The sequence below is a fragment of the Perissodus microlepis genome, chromosome 2, assembly GCF_051167445.1.
Source record: "Perissodus microlepis isolate ML-2025 ecotype Zambia chromosome 2, ASM5116744v1, whole genome shotgun sequence".
Taxonomy (NCBI): domain Eukaryota; kingdom Metazoa; phylum Chordata; class Actinopteri; order Cichliformes; family Cichlidae; genus Perissodus; species Perissodus microlepis.
This window is the reverse complement of record NC_140462.1, coordinates 12,338,981-12,358,028: the sequence shown is the minus strand read 5'-3', so window position 1 is coordinate 12,358,028 and position 19,048 is coordinate 12,338,981. Positions and strand designations below refer to the sequence as shown.

The following is a 19,048-nucleotide window of genomic DNA, read 5'->3' as shown; positions in this document are numbered from 1 at the left end:
ACAAGTTATCAGTCCTCAACATTCATCTAGCTATCCAACTTTTGATAACACTGATTAACACATCTCATGGAGTATTAAAGTTTTTCACCTCATTTGATTGATAAATTGGTAACATTCGGTTAAGTGGTGACTCTCCCATTAATTTGCCCTCAAGCCAGACTGTGACAATATGTACTACTTAGTTAAAAAGTATTAGCCTTCACTCTCTTTCATTAAATGCCTTGGGCTGCTGATATTGCCATTAGCTGATGGCTTTTCATCTAACTTAAATGCCTGAGAAAAACATGACATCTCATTTGAATTTCAGTCATCACCACAAAGTGGTTTCTTTCTGCCAGGTAGGCAGTGGAGCAGTGGCTCATGTGTATATGAAATAATTACTCAAGCTTGACATAATAACGGGTCTTCTGCAGAGAATATTGACTCTGCAGACTTTTGTCACCATATTAATGTACATAAATTTGTGTGACAGTGTGTATGTGAGAGAATTAAAATGATATGGCTTTAATATTTCATCCACTCTTAACATTTTATTAATTTAGATTGAATTGTCTGTGTTTTGATTGATATCCCTATCAGTTGTGGTAAAAGGAGACTTGCTTTATTTGTAATTAAAGGGCTTTAAATTCCAGATGGTCCATGCGTAGATCGTAGAATGATGAAAAATGCGACATTTTTTGCAAGCAAAACATAGCATTTGTTTGTCTGTTACTTTTTTACTGATTAAAGACAAAAAAAATCTGTTATTGTGTCATAGCCAGGTGAGGCAACAATCCCTGCAGGGCTATAAAGAAGTAGACTCACAGCTTTTATTGACAAGGAGTCTCAGAAGACAACAGTCTTTATTTGTATTTATCTGACCCTGACTTTCAGTTCTGCACAACACTTCCTATGTACCCAGACCTAGTATATGTGTGTGTGATGGCCAAACCCGTGGCCACACTCTAAAGTCGGTAACTTTTGTATTTTCATTCTTCATTTGAACATAGTAATACATTTTAGTTGCCAATAACTTTATTGATTGGTTTGGATTGGATGCATTTGTTCTATTTGTAAGCGTGCACATTTAGTTTACTTATGTATTCATACTACTTCATTTCTTTGATTTTTGACTAACCTTTGTCTTTTATTTCTGACCTGCTATCAACCCTGGGAGTTGCTGGACAAAAGATGGTAGCCAGGGTTTGAAACCATTAAATGCAAAGGAAGATAATTGGACCACACCACCACTTCCTGCTGAAGGGGGAATGTGTGTTTTCTTTACTTTAAAAACAAAGTATTTGTATTTAATTAAACATTTGAGTTTAGGGTTTAATGGGGTTTTGATTTTCTTCTTTGGTGTTTAGTTTATTAACAAACTAGATTGTACTGCATCGTTGTGATTTATGATTGTGTTTGTTTGTTACCCCTCATGTGTCACAATGGTCTGATCTGCCATTATATATACCCTTGTATGTCATTTCATGTTTAGGTCAGTTGTGTTTGTTAGTAGCAGTCATTTGGTTGGTTAAGTTTGCAGTCTTTGCCTGAGTTCAGTTTTGTTTCTTTGACCTCTTTTATGAGCTCAACATTCATTACTCTTGTAAATATAATTTTGGGGGTTAAATAAATGGAAACTATATTTTTCTAATAATTCCTGGGACGACTCCTGTTTTTCAACTCGGTCCATCACAGTGTGCAAATGGCAAATAAAAGGTTTTCGCCTTATCCTATTATAGGCCCGAACGCCACAAAGTGGGGAAGTGAGGGAAGCAGAATACTCCAACCAGAACCACATGAGCCCTGGGCATCCCCTCCATAAAACAGCAAGTGAGCAAAATCAACTAAACAGAAAAATAAAGCCTGACCACCCCTGGACCATGGTATTTTGTGAAGCAGCAGTTAGTTCGATCTATGGACCTTGGTGACTGTGCAGCTGTCTTCTGGTGCAAGCATGCTACGCCCTAGTCAGGACATCACTCCACACACACATCCACACAAACTGTCAATTTGGAATCTCCAAGCAACCCAGCAGGCATGTCTTTGGTCAGTGGCAGAACACCCACCAAGAGACACACACATCCTTCTTCCTGTGAGGTGACAGTGCTAACTACTGAACCACCATAACACCCATTCATACTCAGTTGCAGGATTTTTCCCCCCCGACTGTTGAAATGAAGAGACTATTATAACATCAACATTTTATTTTTACAGCATTTTTTATGAAATTTTGCTGAATGATAGATTTTCATAAGCTCGCAGTTATCTAGAGATATTATCCCACTCATATTTGGGCAGGTGGAAACTATTACATTAGCTGCTTCCTGAAAGGTATACTGTATTTGCAGTGTGTTTGTAGCTCTCCATGCAAGCTGGAATGACCATCGTTACCTAGCTATGCCCCACATGGCAAAGTTTAATGAAAAGCAAAAATCCACATGCCTCTGGAAACCTACACTTAGAAATTATGCATGTGTTTCAGTTTGAGGATAATTCTGTCATCATTTTGTTTAAATATATTAGAAATTCCTTCCATCCCCTCTATGGAGGTATGGATAAAAAGTATGTTTATGTAACCACAGCCTGATGTAGTTTATGCTTCTCATCTGTACCTCAGAACCACATTGTTGTCTAAAACAAATGTAAAAGAAAAAAAAGCGTCAGTCTGCTGAGCTTTAAATATTCTTTTTTCTGAACCATGTGTGCAGCTGCATAAAATGTCAGATAGTAGCTCAGTAGCTGACAGCATCTGTGCCTATTCTCATTAGTATGTTAAATGCAAAAGAAATGAATTGGTAATGTCAATCAGTTGGGTGGGACTCATATTTTTTCTTTGTGTGTGTGTTTTCTCTAATCTAATAAATGCATTTAGCGTGTACCTTTTTTTCCAGTATAAATTATCATGAAAAAGTCCTCAGTCCTGTCACAGTTTTGTGTCACTTTAACTTCTTTGTTTTGAGTGTAAAAGGGGGAAATCTAACCAGGCCCATCATTCCCTCAAGACCTTTTTCAATTTACAGCATGGATTTCCCATGGTTGTCAAAGCTGGATGAGACTGAGATGAAGGGGTTTGGGAAAGAAACCTGATGTGTAACAAGGCACTGGTGAGGCTTGTGTGGGTTCACAAGGGGGTTAGAGGTGGATGTACTGTGAAGTCATTTACAGTTCAGGGAGAGAGCAAGAGAACCGGCATGCTGCTGTAGGTGGGATATGTTGTGGGGAAACAGAGAATGTTGATGTGGGAAGTTTAAGTAATTCTGCACCCAAATCTATTCCTTTTGGGTCAATAACTCACCCTTCTAGTGCTTAGATTATATATGTTTGTGTGTTTGTAGGCGTACATACTGGTCTCCTGTGAGATTTTAATGACCCAAGTCATTTACTCCTTTTTTCGTTTCAGGGGAAATAGGCAAGTCTTGTAGCCATTTCACCTTGGTATAACTGTACATTTCTTTATATATGTATGGATATAGATAAATGGAAAATGGCCTCACATCAGAAAACTGTTGAATACTACCTCATTTGCTATTCTTGTTTATGAAAAGCGGCATCTTTCAGTCTCACTTTTTATATCCTGTTATCAGTTTATGGATTTATGGAGGGTGTGTTTTCGGTTTTTGATGGCAGTATCAGCTTTTTTTTTTTTTTTTAAGTGTTTTATTTATACTTTCATTTATAAAATAAAAAAGGATGATTTCAGCTGTATTTGCACTATCACAAGCATTAAGAATTAAAGAAGAGTTATGCTTTCTTCTGAACCTACTGTATTCAAGTGTTCTTCACGGGCTTTTAGCCTTACACTGGCCTTAACTCTTGCTGTGCAGCCAATAAAGATTTGGAAATTAGTTTTTTACCGAAGTAGACCTCAGAACATTTTCATTTAAGTTCAGCACAGGTGATTTGTTTACTTAGTAGGGGGCCTCCTCTCACTCAAGATGACGCAGTGGGTGCATTCGGCTCTCCAGCTGTTAAGCAGAGGGAGCAGACCCAGTGCCAGAGACTGTGTTGATTGTCCCAGCACAGGTCACTGGTGGGGATAATTAATGGCAAGTTCCATGGATCTTCTCTGTATGAGGTAATGACACTGCAGTCCCCACTTTATATGGATTGCTAGTTAGAGTTCGTTACAACTCACAACTTCAGAGGTACAAAAATCAGTCAGATCAAATGAGAACGTTTCTACTTGTCAGCACGTGGTAATGTCAAGGCACATTTACTTTAAAATGATATTTGTAGATAACCTTCATTATTGATTTTTGAACCAAGAAGACACCTTCAGAGGCTCAATTTACCGTAAAGAGCAAGGAAATTCAACTTCAATTGTGTCGGTTCAAATCATTGACTTTTTAGGTCCTTTGTCTTAGATAATGAGAAAGAGAACTCAAAAGAGAAATGCCAGACTTTGGAGAATGCAGCAAGTATCTATTGACACCATCAGAGACCCAATGTCAGCACCCAGTTTGGCCATGAGAAGGCTCCATTTCCCTTGTCGCAGCTTAAATTAAGGTTTTTACTGCTCCCTTTCAGTTCCACCATCTGCTAAATTTGAACCTCCCAAGGCCAGATACTCACAAAAACACACGCACACATACAAATTGTTGAACCACAAAATACTTGCTCCCACTATTCCATAATGACTTAGAGATGGGGATCAAGATGGAAATGTATTAAATGCACTGAAGCATTGAATACATTTCACACAAAGTAACAACCACAAAGTTGTAAATAAATGTATATGTCAGCTAGTTCCATATAGCCTGCATTCTGGCATTACACTCTATGCAGGGAGTTTGGCTTGTTGGGAGCCATGAATATGATTGCCTTGAAATGATAAATAGCCATGAGTACACACAGTATATAAAACTGAAAATTCAGAATGTCTTGGTTAACAATAAGCGTATATTCACAGTGTGCAATAACAGAAGAAACAGACTAGGAGAAGAAATTATTCTTAGAGCATTTATTTGAATTAATTTGCATTGTTTTGCTTGTTTGTGTCCATGCGTGTGGTTTAGACAGCTGCATTCAACTACACAGCATCTGATATCTTTAATAAAGGCTAGTTGGAAGAATATCTCATTAAATGCTCTGTCACAAGTCATTAATCAAACTTCATCAAGCAGACTTTATAAAAGTTTTAAACATTTCAGTGCCTATCCAGCTGCTCTGTATCAATAAAATATGCATAGAGTATGCATTGACTCCAGTATCTGCCAGCTATTAGCAAACTCAACTGTGAAAGATCTCGCTGGTTGGAGGAGAGCAAGAGAAGCAAATATTCAAGTAAGATAAAGAAAAAGCTGTGTCCTTGCTAGAGTGCTGCTTCCATTGATGGAATGGTGCGTGATTGACTCAGTGACCAATAAAACTATCACGAGGTCAATGGAGGGTGTAAGCAGTTGGCTTTTGTGCACTTCCTCCTCTGACACATTAACAGTGTCAATTTTGCCCAGTGAATTCACAAAGACAGGAAGCCTCTGGCAGTCTGGCCTTGTTTACCTGTGACAGGCAGCACGATTGTACCACTTTTAGCCCCAATCAATCACATAGACGGCTCGAACAGTGAGGTCTGATTAGGGCTGATGACTTTTATTGGCAATTTCTTCCCTCTTTAACCCATAGATCCAATTTCCTACCACATAGAACAGAATGTTAAAACCAAAAATAAAGGACCTCCAAAAATGACTTTGAACTTTATGTTTCTTACATTATCTTAAAGTAATTTATTGTGTCTTTCATGTTTTAATCACTTTTCACTCCACTCAACCCAAAGCACCTTCAGCAAATCTGAGAAGTCTAGATTCTAGCCAAATGTGACCAAGTCTTATACCCTCAGAGTGGACAAAAAAGTTAACTAAGACAAAACAACAACAACAAACAGCTGAGAGCAAGCGTGTTTGACAGTGAGGGAATGAGCAGATGACAGGGTGTGAAAAAAGAGGTGACTGTTCAGTACACAGGAATGGGAAAAGACACTGGAACCCACTGAATGATTGATGTTTGTCATCGTTTACTCTTCTGTGTGATTTTGATTTTGACTGTCTTATAACAAATACATTTACATGCAGCTAATTTGCATTAGCAAACATGTATAGGTTATGTTTGTAATCGACATGACAAGTTTATATTGAATATATCTTCAAACTGCCTTCCAATGCAAAATGTTCAGACAAACTGTCTCTGCAAAACAAATTGATGATATATTTAATTTGTATCATCTTCTGGCAGATTAGCATTTAGCTGGTTATGCTCAGGCATCAAAAAGCACTGCAAATGTTGGGGAAACAGCATTCTTTTGCATAAATATTGAGATATCCAGTGCCAACTTGGAAAATTAATTGAGAAATCTCTAACCTTAAAGTTCCTTTACAGGCTTAGAAACATTTGCAACTGTAGGATGTAAATCATGCTCTCTAGCAGAGATGTCGGCAGAAAAATTGCTGCTCTTTGCTGTCAAACGTTCTTAATAGCTAGCTCGTTCAGTAAATGCAAGTATTTCTTTACTCAAAGATGCAGTATAGAGATGTCTACAAAGATAAAGACATGAATTTGACATAAATCTGTGTATTTTATTGATTGTCGTGATTTTTTTATTTATGAATATTTTAATACAGTACTGATAACTGACCTCTTGCTCTGGCCAAAACCTTTTTCCGAGGTGCCAAAAATGCCTCTATGCATTAAAATGCATAAAAGATGATGGATGGGTGAATGTATATTGTTCACCTGAATATATGTATGTGATGTTCTACCATTGTGTATGAACATATATGTTAAATGTGGACATGTGACATTTTTTTGCTGACTCGGGATCAAATCTTGTGAATGTGCATGTCTAAACAGTATGGATTACCTTTCTATATTTTAGTTTGTGTGCTCTTCTAATTTATATTTATATAATCTATGGTTTTGCTATTTGTAAGTATACCCAAAGTAAAACATGCCAATAAATGAGAGCTTATGATTTTAAAATGTACAGACAGAAAACGGAGATCCTTAAAAATGTATTCAGACATTCTGAGTGGCAGAAATGAATGTGGTCTGCTACCTTCTAATTATCCGAAGAGGGAGTAAATAATGACCTGATGGGGCAGCAGGGTTGCAATTTACCTTCTTCAGCCAATGCTAGAAGCAGCTCAAGGTTTCGGAAACTATCAACTCTTTCCAGTGGACTTTCTCTCCAGATGCCACGGGTTTGTAGAGGTGAACACCTGTCAGATGTGGAGCTCAGACTGAGAACATTTATTCTATAACTCAAACACAGAAAGAGATGCCTGGCATCATCAAACTGGCACATCTGCCATCCCCTGTTACAAGAGAATGGAGACCTCCTGACAGCTTGTCCAACAAACTGGACTGACTTGGCTGCTAGAAGTAGTATTTGTTAAAAGTGGAGCTTGTTAAAATTGGGCTGTTGTAACATTGCATCTTAGCTAAGGCGTGTTTGGATAGGTTTATTTCCAGTTTGGTCGCTTGCACAATGTAATGGGAAACATTTTTCTGTCAGATTTTATGAAGGAAGGAGTTGTAATTTTGCAACTGTGCAAAATGAAAGGAGAGTGTTTGGGCTGCTGGGAGGAACTGGATTGGTGTTTAATATGATCATACTTGGCCTTTGTTCTGTTGCAAGATGTAATTCAATCAAACTTCTGTATTGCTGTCTGTCTGCCTTTCATCTTTGTCTTTGTCTGTTTATCTTGACCATGTGAGTAGATAATCTTAAATCTACGCACTGGAGTTTACATAAGCATTTAATATACTGTTAAACTCACTGTTAGCGAGTTGTGTCCTTTACTTTGAAATCGTAGTTTCACTCTGAATCAAACGGAACACCAAATCGCTCTTACACAGTTATGTGGCTTTTCTAAACACTCCCAATCAGTGATTTCACAGCAAGAGTTCTGCCTCTGACAGACAATAGAAACACCTGCAGTGACACAGTGATTGGGCTGAGGCCAGGCAATTTCAAACCCATGCAGAGGCATTACATCATGCCTCTTTTTTAAAACCAAAAAGATAATCTACTGTTTACGATACATTAAAAGAGTGTTGCATATTTATGTTTGTGAAAAGCTGCAGCAGGTTATTTGAATAATCAGCTTTTGTACTTGTTACTTACATTTTTATGCTTGCTCATTTTTTTCTTGAACATTTTTATATTACAGTACTGCTTTTTACAATGTGTGTTTACAATGTGTGTTTTGGTAAATGTCAAAGCAAATGGAAAAAGCTGTTTACAATTGTAGCTTAATTTATCTTAAAATGATATGCACACATATTTCAGTGTCATCCCTGTCTAATTAAGCTTTTATTTAACTGCTGAATCAAAAAGTATAGATTAAACAGGAGCTTTATCACTGATAATGCATTATCCATAAAATGTTCTTTCGTTCAAGGTCATTGTGTTGATCATACAGACTACTTGGTAAAAAAAAATAAAAATGTGTGCTGTAGCAGTTCTACACTTTCATTAAAATCTGAATTTCTATGTGTGTAATTACTCCCGCATGGCTGCTTCACTGGCTTTTTTCATTTTAATCCCTTTACTCTAATGTGAAAAAGATGTGAAATCTGACATTAAAATATTTATGAGTCACTTAGTTTCTTAATTTTGTAGAAAAGGAAGTTATGGGTATGTAACTTTTAATTTTCCCTGTATGACTGTCATTAGGTTGATCGATTTCAACCTCTAAAAGAAGCCAGTTAAACCGCAGCATATGCGAAAGTTATTGGTTATCAAAGGATAAACACATAAATCTCCAGCGTGTGTCTGCTTATCTTCTTGTAACTCTCGCTTAAGGAATTAAATCATTAAGCAAATATTTTTTGTTATTTATAAGTATATATTTAAACTGGCATTGGTAAGTTACTGTTATTTGTATTCTTTAATTTAACAAAACTCAATAACACTTTTATGCAGGATAATTCACAGACTGTAGGTTAACTATTGTCCACCCAACACCAGAAAAGAGGGCTTGTTGTGTGTGGATGTGTTTGTTGCATGAATACAAGAATGATCTAAGATCAAAGTGCTGGGTTAGAACTGGTTAGTGTCTGTGTGGGTTTGCAGGAAGTCTCCATCGTGACTAATGTGTCTCTGCCACTAATTAGAAGACCGAACATGCACGCACAAATGGACACACAGTAACAGACTGTATATCCCTTATATCTGCCAAACCCTTGAGAAACTAACGGCTTTTTATATGAAAGTAAAGCTCCCACTGATATTACTTGTAAGCTAAGACTCGCTTGTTTGTTCTCTAAAGCAATAACAAGATGAGATTATGCCAGTGCCAGTAATTGGTCAATAACAGGTGGGCATTCTCATTAACCCCTTCACATCCTAAACAAGCTCTCTCTCTCCCCCTCTCTCTCTCTCTCGCCCGTCTACTCCTAAAATTAGATTTTTTTATTTTTATTTTAATAAACAAATTTAAAAAGCAAAATTACAGCTTATTTGTACTTGCTAATTAGCAAATGCAACCCTGAGGTGTAATCGTCTGTCTTGGCCGGTGTTATGTGTAAGTTAAGCTACTTTATGGTGTTGCCTCTTCTTCTTTTCCTTCCATTTTGTAAAGGGTTGGCTTTTCCCTGCGCGCGCACTCGCTGCCTTCTAATTAGCGCGCGCACTCAGAGGCAAAGGTGGAGGCTTGGCTCGTCGCCACGGCGCTGCTCAGAAGAAACTTGTGCGGTGGCAACTTTGACAAACACTGTTAAATGTCTGTCACATAGCTTAAATATTTTAAAGTATATGGTGGACGGGAACTCTCCCAATGTGTGACGAGGGCGAGGAAAGCGACAGCGGCGAGAGGGGGCACCTCTCCGAGTCTCCCTCCTCGCCTCTCTCTCTCAGACTTCCCCGAGGATCTCCCTCCTCTCCGCGGCCCCTAGACCTGTTCTCCTCCGCCTCTCCGCTGCTTGGGGACACCGACCCACCTTACCTCGCCTCTCCGGAGTGTCTTCACCCGTCTCCAGAGTACCAGGAAACCGGGGGTTCCACACACTTTACACCGCCAAAGTTCCCCCAGCGCACCGGGGACACCGGCTCACCGTTTCTCTCGCGGCCGGGTATACACATAGATGCGGTCTACGACCAGTACGATGACCAGTTTCCCAAGTGGAGGGGACGTGGAGCGGCCAACGCTGAGCGCTTTCAGCACCGCGGACAGAGACTGCACCGGGCTCCGGAGCTCTCGGACTATGGGAACCACTACACTGTTGAGCACATAGACACCGAGTTCAACTCCGAAACCCGGCAAACGTGAGTCCTCCCCCTCACCTTATATAATTAAGCCAGAAAATTAATTCGCGTGCCCTGTGATCACTGGCCTTGTGCAGAGTCCGTGGACTTATTTCTAAACTATAACCACAAACCTTAATCCACCTGGAATGTCAACAAGCAGAGGTCAGTTTTGAAAAGCGTGGAGGCAGGCAGGATTTAAACTAAACCAGGTGCACCTAGCTTGTGAGGCACAGACCGACACTGCATAAACAGCACATTAGCAGACTTTTCAAATAAATGCTTTGAGTAATGTTATTGGTGACATATCTGAACTTACTGTGCTTTTAACATCACGTGCTAAGATGTGCTGTTATCTGAAATATTAATTCACTGTAAGTCAGTAAGTGGAATTTCTAAAGCTGCCACTTTCTGTTCCATCTCGACCTCCATTAAGCTGTGAAGTCATGTATGTGCAAAATGCATATGTGAGGAAGTGAAGCCCTTACTACCTCCTTGTGTTCAGAGATCGTTAAATAGGAAACAGGGGCAGATTAAGGCATGTCACACAGAGCTGGAGCAGGTTGCAGAGATTGATTTCCACAATACAGTGTACAGAATTATGTTTAGCTGTTTCCTGTATAACTACATATGTATTGAATTGTTTCAATAAAAACAAAGGAGCACAGTTTTGGTGCATGCAGCCCACTGCATCAATTTAGAAAATATCCAGAGGAAAAAAGTGGGACATAAATGACAATACTTAATGGATATTAATGTTACGCTGCCAGCTTAGCTATGACTATCAGATATTGAGAATAACAGGCCTCAGAGTTTGGACTTTGATCTTCCCTGGTCTGGCTTTTTGATACCAGTATCCAGCTTAACAGGCCTAACGTGGAAGAAGCTCTCTCTGATGGCTGACTAGGTGAAATGTTGGACACATGTGTGCTCAGGTTTTGTGTGAAAGAGCTGGTTAGAGAAGCTGGACATGTCTGTTTCTCATTACCATTAAATTATGTTGAGTAACTCGACTTTGATCTTATAAAAAATGGCAATTTACTGTTTGAACTCTGTGTGTGGTTGACAAAAGCAGAGACAGAGAGCCAAGAGTGTAACTTTTCTCAGATGTGCGTGTGTGTTTGTGTCTATGTGTGTGTTTGCCCACTGATAAAACACTAACTCATTAGTCATTTCTATAAAATTTGATTTCAAACCTGATTAATCTTTTCTTTCCTTCCTTCTTGCTAGTTCACCGGCAAATGACCTAACCTAATTGATTGCCTGCACAGATTATAAATGACTTAAGTGCCTCAACCCTGGAAAGTTCAAGTGTGAAAAGAGGACACGTAAAAAACTGTTCATGCAGTTTACCTGGCTGAAAAGCTCATAGTGACAGTTATCTTATTGTATTTTCATTCTGTGCTAATGCTTCATTGTACATTTCCAACACATTTTTTTGCTGCTTTGTGAGTAAAAAGCGTAAAAACGCTTTACATTTGACACCTGTGAGTGGTTTTGCATATTTACTCCAGAAAGTAGCATTTACATTTGTTTTGTAGATCAAATACAACCATGTATTTGATTTTCATTTTTATTTTTTTAATTTATGTTGTAGCTATTCACTTTGAGCTTGGCTTCCTGGCTTAGTTTTCCAATAATGCTTGTATAATATACATTTTTTTAGCCACATATGATGTTTTTCTTTAAAAAAAAACCTGGTCTGTCCACCTGTGCATCACCCAAACTACGACTGAGGTTGAACTTTTACAATCCAGTGAGCTAGACTCAAGCCAATTAAGTGTCTGAGATCTCAAAAGAACTGTAGTTTGAGAAGTTTTTTTTGAACAAGCACCACTGCTGTGTTAGAGATACTTACGGCATTGCTTTTTTCTCTTTTTCTGTCAGTTTTGTTGCTAGTACAAGAGGGAGCTGTGTGATTGGACAGCCGCTCTCAGTGATCTGCAGGAGGCTCATACTGGGATCCACCAGCAAATTGGGCAGACTCAGTAACAGCTGCAGTTTCAGGATTTAAAAAGAAAACAGTACTTACATTACTATAGTGAATAGTCTGATCACATTAAATGAAAATAAAATAGGTGCCATCACCACTGAATCTAAACTTCATGATTTTGAAGCCATGTCCACTTTACAAAATGCAGAGTGTATACTTAGTATGAAACTGAGGCGGGTAGATTTAATAAAATAGTTTGAAAACTCTTGGATAAATATTGTACTCTCCAAGAGGACAATTGTAGTCAGATGTTGTTTGTTTTAAAAAGCAGTTTTTCTTCCCTTCTTCTTCTTTTGTTAAATGCAATAAGTCTTTTTTGTCTTTCTTTAGAATTACCACTCTATGACATAGGAATTTAGTCTCAGACCCTAGATATATAAGCCAAAACACATATATACACATGCCATGCTTTGATAATTTCTCTTCTTGTTCTGTACCTACATGTAGACATGGCTTCTCTCTGCCTGTTTATCTCAATTGTGTCTGGCTCTTCTTGTCTGCGTGACTCTCGTTCCACATTAAACTGATGACGGTAAATATTATTTCAGAGCCGAATCACAAACAGCCAAAGATGGATGGAGAGGGAGCTAGAGAGGGACAGAAAATGGCGATTCATTACCTGACTATAAGGTTATCTAAATGGGCTGGCAGCCAGCCTCTTTCTTCATTTATGAGAAATCCTCCCAATGTTTACAAATATCTCTGTAAGAATATCCCCCTCTGTATGTGTTTGTGTAAAGGTGGAGAAGACATTAGACACAACTTACAGTGTAAAGGACTGAATCAACAAAACACACAATGACCAATAGGAAAAGATGCTTTTGTGCTGGAGTTAATAGATAGTACTTCCTTTAGAGCCACTGTATAGTGTTAGCTTACATTACATTCTATTGTTAATTTAGGTTTTGTTCATATTCTGGTGCCCTAATGTGTAATTGTTCATGTTTCTGTATGGGGGGTGGGGGTTGCTTACTCCCACTGATTGGCAGTCAAGGACATGCACAACTGATTGTGTCACATTTGACTCTCTGTCTCCCCCCCCCCCCCCCGCCAAACCCATACACACACTCACATGTACACACAAGATTTGTCCTGGTGAGCTCTCTTCATCTTCTCAGTTCCACATCCTTTGACACCCCTGGGGAATATTTCTACCTTGAACAAGTTTCCATTTTCACCATTTCCTTCAATTCAATGTCCTGCATTCTGTCCATGCACGAGCACACACATGCACGCACGCACGCACACAATTACAAATAACTCAAATTCAAAATAACCTCACATGGTATTTTTATTACTTTTTTTTTCATTATGGTGGCAGGTCTAATGTGAATCTGGACCCCTAGTCATTTATAAGGTCACTGTATCATTTACAGCCATTTAACTCATAATAGCAGCATTATATTGAAAATCCTTTAACAGTCTTGTACATGGATAATACTACCCAATTATGGCTTTAAAAACGGCACCTCACCTCTGCTATCTCTCTCTCTCTCTGGGGAGTTTCAAGGTTTTTTCATTATCTGGGTTTCACCGACTGTCCAATCATACAGCAGACACAGATGCTACGGTGAATTTAATTGCAGTGGGTGGAGTACAATAGTGCTGATTTGGACAATTTGTAACAAAGTTGGAGCACAATAGTCCTGATGAAAACTGTTTTGCACTAATGGACATGATTAAAAGCAGTTCTCTTCAATCTACTGGCACTGTGTTACTTCGGATGGTTGGACAAAGGTAGAAAAAGACACTGTAAAGAGCAGGATGTGCATTTTTAAATCCATATCCATGCAAATTTCCAAGTGACGAACTCTTATTCACCAGTGTTCAAATGGTCACTTTGGATGACACAGTATAAGTTTGTCATTCTAGAGCTAGTTAAGCTGACAGCTTCATCTCTGCTCACAGCTGTTGACCTGCCCAACAAAGAGATTTGACCCATTATAGTGGTTTATTGATCTGTCAGGGGGCAGATAAATCACTAGCATCTTGGTGGTGCTTTCTGTACAGTCACTGGAGAAGTCTGTGTTAAGCACAGCTTTTTGTGGGAGACCAGCTGTCCATGGAGGACTTGGTATGATACATCATAGGCAAACTGATTTTAGCGGTCTTTCTGCTTGCCTTCAACATTTGCTTTCTTCCTCTCTAATTTTCAGTCACTTACTCTTCATCACTTTGTTGCTTCTTTCTCTGAGTCTTGAATTCCTTGTGTTCTACCTCCATTGCCATCTCAATAATCATTGTGTTTTTTAATGATGTAGTGTGTTTAACTGTCTTTACTGTCTCCAGGGTGGAAGCCATGCATCGCCGCCACACAACGTTGAGGGAGAAGGGGCGTCGCCAGGCAGTGCGGGGCCCAGCCTATATGTTCAATGAGCGTGGCTCGGCCCTCACTGCAGAGGAGGAGCGTTTTCTGGATGCTGCTGAATATGGAAACATTCCTGTGGTCCGCAAGATGCTGGAAGAGTCCAAAACCCTTAACTTTAATTGTGTGGACTACATGGGCCAGAATGCTTTGCAGCTCGCAGTGGGTAACGAGCACCTAGAAGTGACTGAGCTGCTGCTAAAGAAAGATGGTTTGGCTAGGATTGGTGATGGCCTCCTTTTGGCCATCTCAAAAGGTTATGTTAGAATCGTTGAAGCCATTCTCGCCCATCCTGCTTTTGGTGGAGGTCTGCGGCTGGCTTTGAGCACTTTGGAGCAAGAGATGCGTGATGATGACTTTTACGCCTACGACGAAGACGGAACGCGCTTCTCGCATGACATCACACCCATCGTCCTGGCTGCTCACTGCCAGGAATACGAGATTGTCCACATCCTCCTGACGAAGGGGGCTCGCATTGAAAGGCCCCATGACTATTTCTGTAAATGTTCAGAATGTGTGGAGAAACAGAAGAAAGACTCCTTCAGCCACTCACGCTCCAGGATGAATGCATATAAGGCCCTGGCCAGTGCAGCTTACCTGTCGCTCAGCAGTGAAGACCCTGTGCTCACCGCCCTCGAGCTCAGCAATGAACTGGCAAGACTGGCCAACATTGAGACAGAATTTAAGGTGAGGTGTCCTATTGGCTTTTCTTCATTCTTCTCTTCATTCATTCTTTTCCCAGTTTAAAAATAAAGATTTGTTTTGTAGAGATACAGATGTTATACTGCAAATGTACACTAGTGTCTATAAGTTCAACCGCCAGCTACGAACCTTATTCTACCCGCTGCTTAAATTTGAAAAATGCTAAAAAGCATGTAAGTGGGTGGCAGGAAAGGGCTGAGGAGGATGAACAGATGTGTGAGCCATGATTTGTTCAGTGATCCTCAGGCCAGAGAAGAAAAGTGACACAGAATCACAAGGGATCTCAAAGGGCTCTTTTGAAATGAGCGACTGCTCCCCTCCAGAATCCAAAAACTGACATTAGTGCAGTGGAGCACCATGGTGATTCCATGCCATATCAGTTTGAGCAGTTGGCACTAGCCCCAGTAATATTCCTCTCTCACTCTGTCTTTCTCTTGGTATCAAGGGATTGTCCTGCCATCTGCAGCTGTCAAGCCATATAAGGAATTAAAGGGAAAGAATGTAATCCAGTGTTTCTCCTAAAGTGCAACTACAAAAGTAAGAGTCAGACGCACTGCACCAAAACTCTAAAATTAAAGTAGATGGTGGTGTAAACCTTAACTGCTTTGTGGGGCCAAGGGAGAGTGGCCACCATCTAGTCGTGAAACTGGGTTTTGCAAGCTTTAGCATACTTTAAATATTAGATAAGTATTTGAGATATTTTCAAGTCATTAACTGCCAGTGTTTAAATATGAGCTAGAAATGTCAACATTAACCTATTCATGTATCCGTTTTATCACAGAACACAGCAGTTATTTCACAGCTCAGGTTTGTTTAAGCATCCATTAGCTCTTTAATCACCTTGAATATGCCCTCCACAAGTCGATTCAGTAGCATTTATCAACTCTAAATCAAGTGTGAGATAAGTTGACAGTTTTAAATAGTTTAGAAAATATACCTATATTTTTGTTCCACTGAAAGTTTGTAAGCTCTTTATAATAAAATTTATAAACCCTGTCCTGAATTGTTTTTTTTAGTTTTGCTCCAAGGGGAAGCTCCTTGTTGAATGCAGCTGCATCAGTGCAGATGCTTAAGTAAAAACAGCACATTGAACATTATTTTCAGGGATCTATCTTTTCTTGAGCCTGGTATTGTGATTGACTAAGGTATTTTTATTGGTCTATTTTTTAAAGCTATATAGATCAGGAATATGCTGCTTTAAGAAAATATATGCATCTGACTCTTCCCCACAGTGATCACATCTTGAATGTATTTCCTAGGGCACTGTAGATTTTTATTACCCTTTTGAACTACCTGTTAGTAATTCAATGTGCCCTCAAGTTGTTGGGAAAAAAAGAGTTTAAAATGGCGCATTTTGCATTATGAGAGAAAAATTCCTATCTATGCTGCAGTCACCAAAACACACCTTGCTTCCATGATAATGAAACTGATGTAAAAATACTGACATGAATGTACGTTAGTATTTGTGTCACTGTCTTGGTGAGGAATAATTTTAATTTCAAAAGCTTGGAAGTAAATATCATATCTCCGAAGGGATATTTGAGGTTTAAAGATTGGACGTTAGGGATCAGGGTTAGAGGTGAGTGGCCTCTAAATGGATTATTTTGCTTGTGTAATATTTAATATTGTTTCTTAAAAATGTAAAGCCCATATCATTAATGCACTCCAACCCTGAACCTTTCTAAACATTACATGATGGAGATGCATGTGGAAACATCAATGTCTGACGCAGTTGGACTGGACAATAAACACCCTTTAAATCCCGAGATCAAAGTCCAAACTCAGAATAGAGCAGCTCATGCTTCTCCTGTGTACACTGCACTGGCAGCTCTCTCATCTAAATCAAAAAGAGTATTTCCACAAGTGATAACATATCTAAAGAGGACTATTATCTTCTGGGTTAAATGTAAGAAAGGAGAACTTCAGACAGTGTACCTAACTGATGTTCCCTTCTTTTCTGTAGCTTGTATGAAAATGATTTGAATTTTTTTTTTCATTCTTTTTTAAACGAAAAAATCAAACCTGAGTTTGTTTGCTGGCATCTCTGTCAAGGCAGGGTCATTGGTTTGTGCTCACTTTACACTGTGTGGTCAGGTGGGCATGCTTTGGGTAGCAGCTTGAGGTAGAGAGGAAGCTTATTTCCCCCTACTGTGCCAGCTTGTGTACGAGTCCCAAATCAGTTAGCGTTGGATATAATGGGTAAGGCATTCACTGAAAAACCAGAGACACTCGTCCATTAGACTCATACATTATATGTATACATTTATACTTGATAATTTGTTTTTAAATTTCTAACGATTTCCTTGTTTTGTCAGGTGAGATTCACTTATAAGTGAAAAACTGTCTTCAAAGAAAAGCTGCGAGAACAGTTTTCGCTGTGATATTGGATCTGTCTTGTCTGTAAGCTTGCTCAGACCTGTGCAAAGGAGCTAGAGGGTATGCAAGTGTCAGTCGACTGTCTTTCTTCAGAGACTGACTGCACGAGTGGCTTGTGCAAGCTATTAGTAATGGCCTATGGCTACATCTTAAAGAAATTCTAGCAGTACTGAGAGAATAAGTGCATGTAAAATGTGCACTGGTGTGATTACCATTAGATGGTACTGAAGCATCTGGTGAACTAGAAAATGGCATGCCTTTGTGCACCCATGTAGTGCTTCATTCTCTTACCCTCAACACTCTTGTTAATAACTGTCATTGTTTCTCTGGTCCTTCCGCTTTCTACCCTCCATTTGTGTCTGATATTCAGCCTTTCTGCTTGTCAGTCTGTTCTTTCTCCAGACAAGTTAATGAGAAGGGCTCACCTGAGGGACCACAGTTGTGTTGGAGCTCATCTGTCTCATTACCATCTCATTATCACCCCTCTGTCTTTTTTCTCTTTATTTGTTTTCTTGTCCCTTATCGCATCATCTTCTCATTAATTTAAAATATCAAATAATGTTATACGCTGATAGCCCTAAGTAAGCTGTGTGTTTTTATGGAGCATTCAAATGTGGGCGGGAAAAGTTAGAGCATTTTGTTGCTAACACAAAATGTTACATATGAACTTTTCTATGCTATTAGGTGCAATTTTATGACTTCGGAGGTGTATTTATCTATTCATACAAATCTCAGTTAATATGCCCAGTCCTCACAGTCCTGAACAACTCTTTTCTCTGTATTTATATAAGATAACTCGGGCCAATGAATCAAAATGGCATTTTACCATTTCTTTGGTGAATTAATTTAGAATTTATGCCATAAGTTTGTATTTCTTTCATCTCACTTCTAAAGCTAGTATCCTGAAAGGAGCTGAATAATCTAATCAACCTGCTTGACGTGCTGTACAAGTATACATAATGCGTTTTTGAGATTAAGGCAATGACCATGTTAGTGCTTTTGTGAGCCTCTATGACATATGGGAATCTAACATATTTCTAAGCATAGGTCTGTGGATTTATTCATGTGTATTTTCAGAGAAGCATAATTGAAAAGTACGTGTTTGTCCAAGACTGAGAAATAAGCTGCCAATCAGCAGCCTATTTATTCAAGAAGCCTCTAAATTCACATTATTCAAATCATCAGACCCCATTTTCCTTATTGTTGGTTTTCTCTGTGTGTCTGTTTTCTTTGCACTTGTTTTACTTAAACAATATTCAGCAGCTATTATTAACAGCATTTTCAGTGGCTGTCTCCCCCCCCCCGCTCACATAAGAGAATAAAATACATTCGATAAAACTGAAGTCAAGTGCCCCCCCCCCCGCATTAGGTGTTAGGTTCAGGTATCACTTCT

At 39.1% G+C, this 19,048-nt stretch overlaps 1 protein-coding gene across 1 annotated transcript in view; it reads left to right on the top strand.

The window, feature by feature from the left end:
• Window positions 1-9,621: 9,621 nt before the first annotated feature.
• The window catches only part of trpc7b (transient receptor potential cation channel, subfamily C, member 7b), a 56,058-nt gene continuing 46,631 nt past the window's right edge, over window positions 9,622-19,048 (top strand). Inside the window, exons 1-2 of the mRNA XM_084947321.1 lie at window positions 9,622-10,240; window positions 14,502-15,264. Coding sequence (XP_084803447.1) covers window positions 9,753-10,240; window positions 14,502-15,264 — 1,251 coding nt within the window. The 5' untranslated portion in view covers window positions 9,622-9,752. The remainder of the gene's footprint in view (window positions 10,241-14,501; window positions 15,265-19,048) is intronic.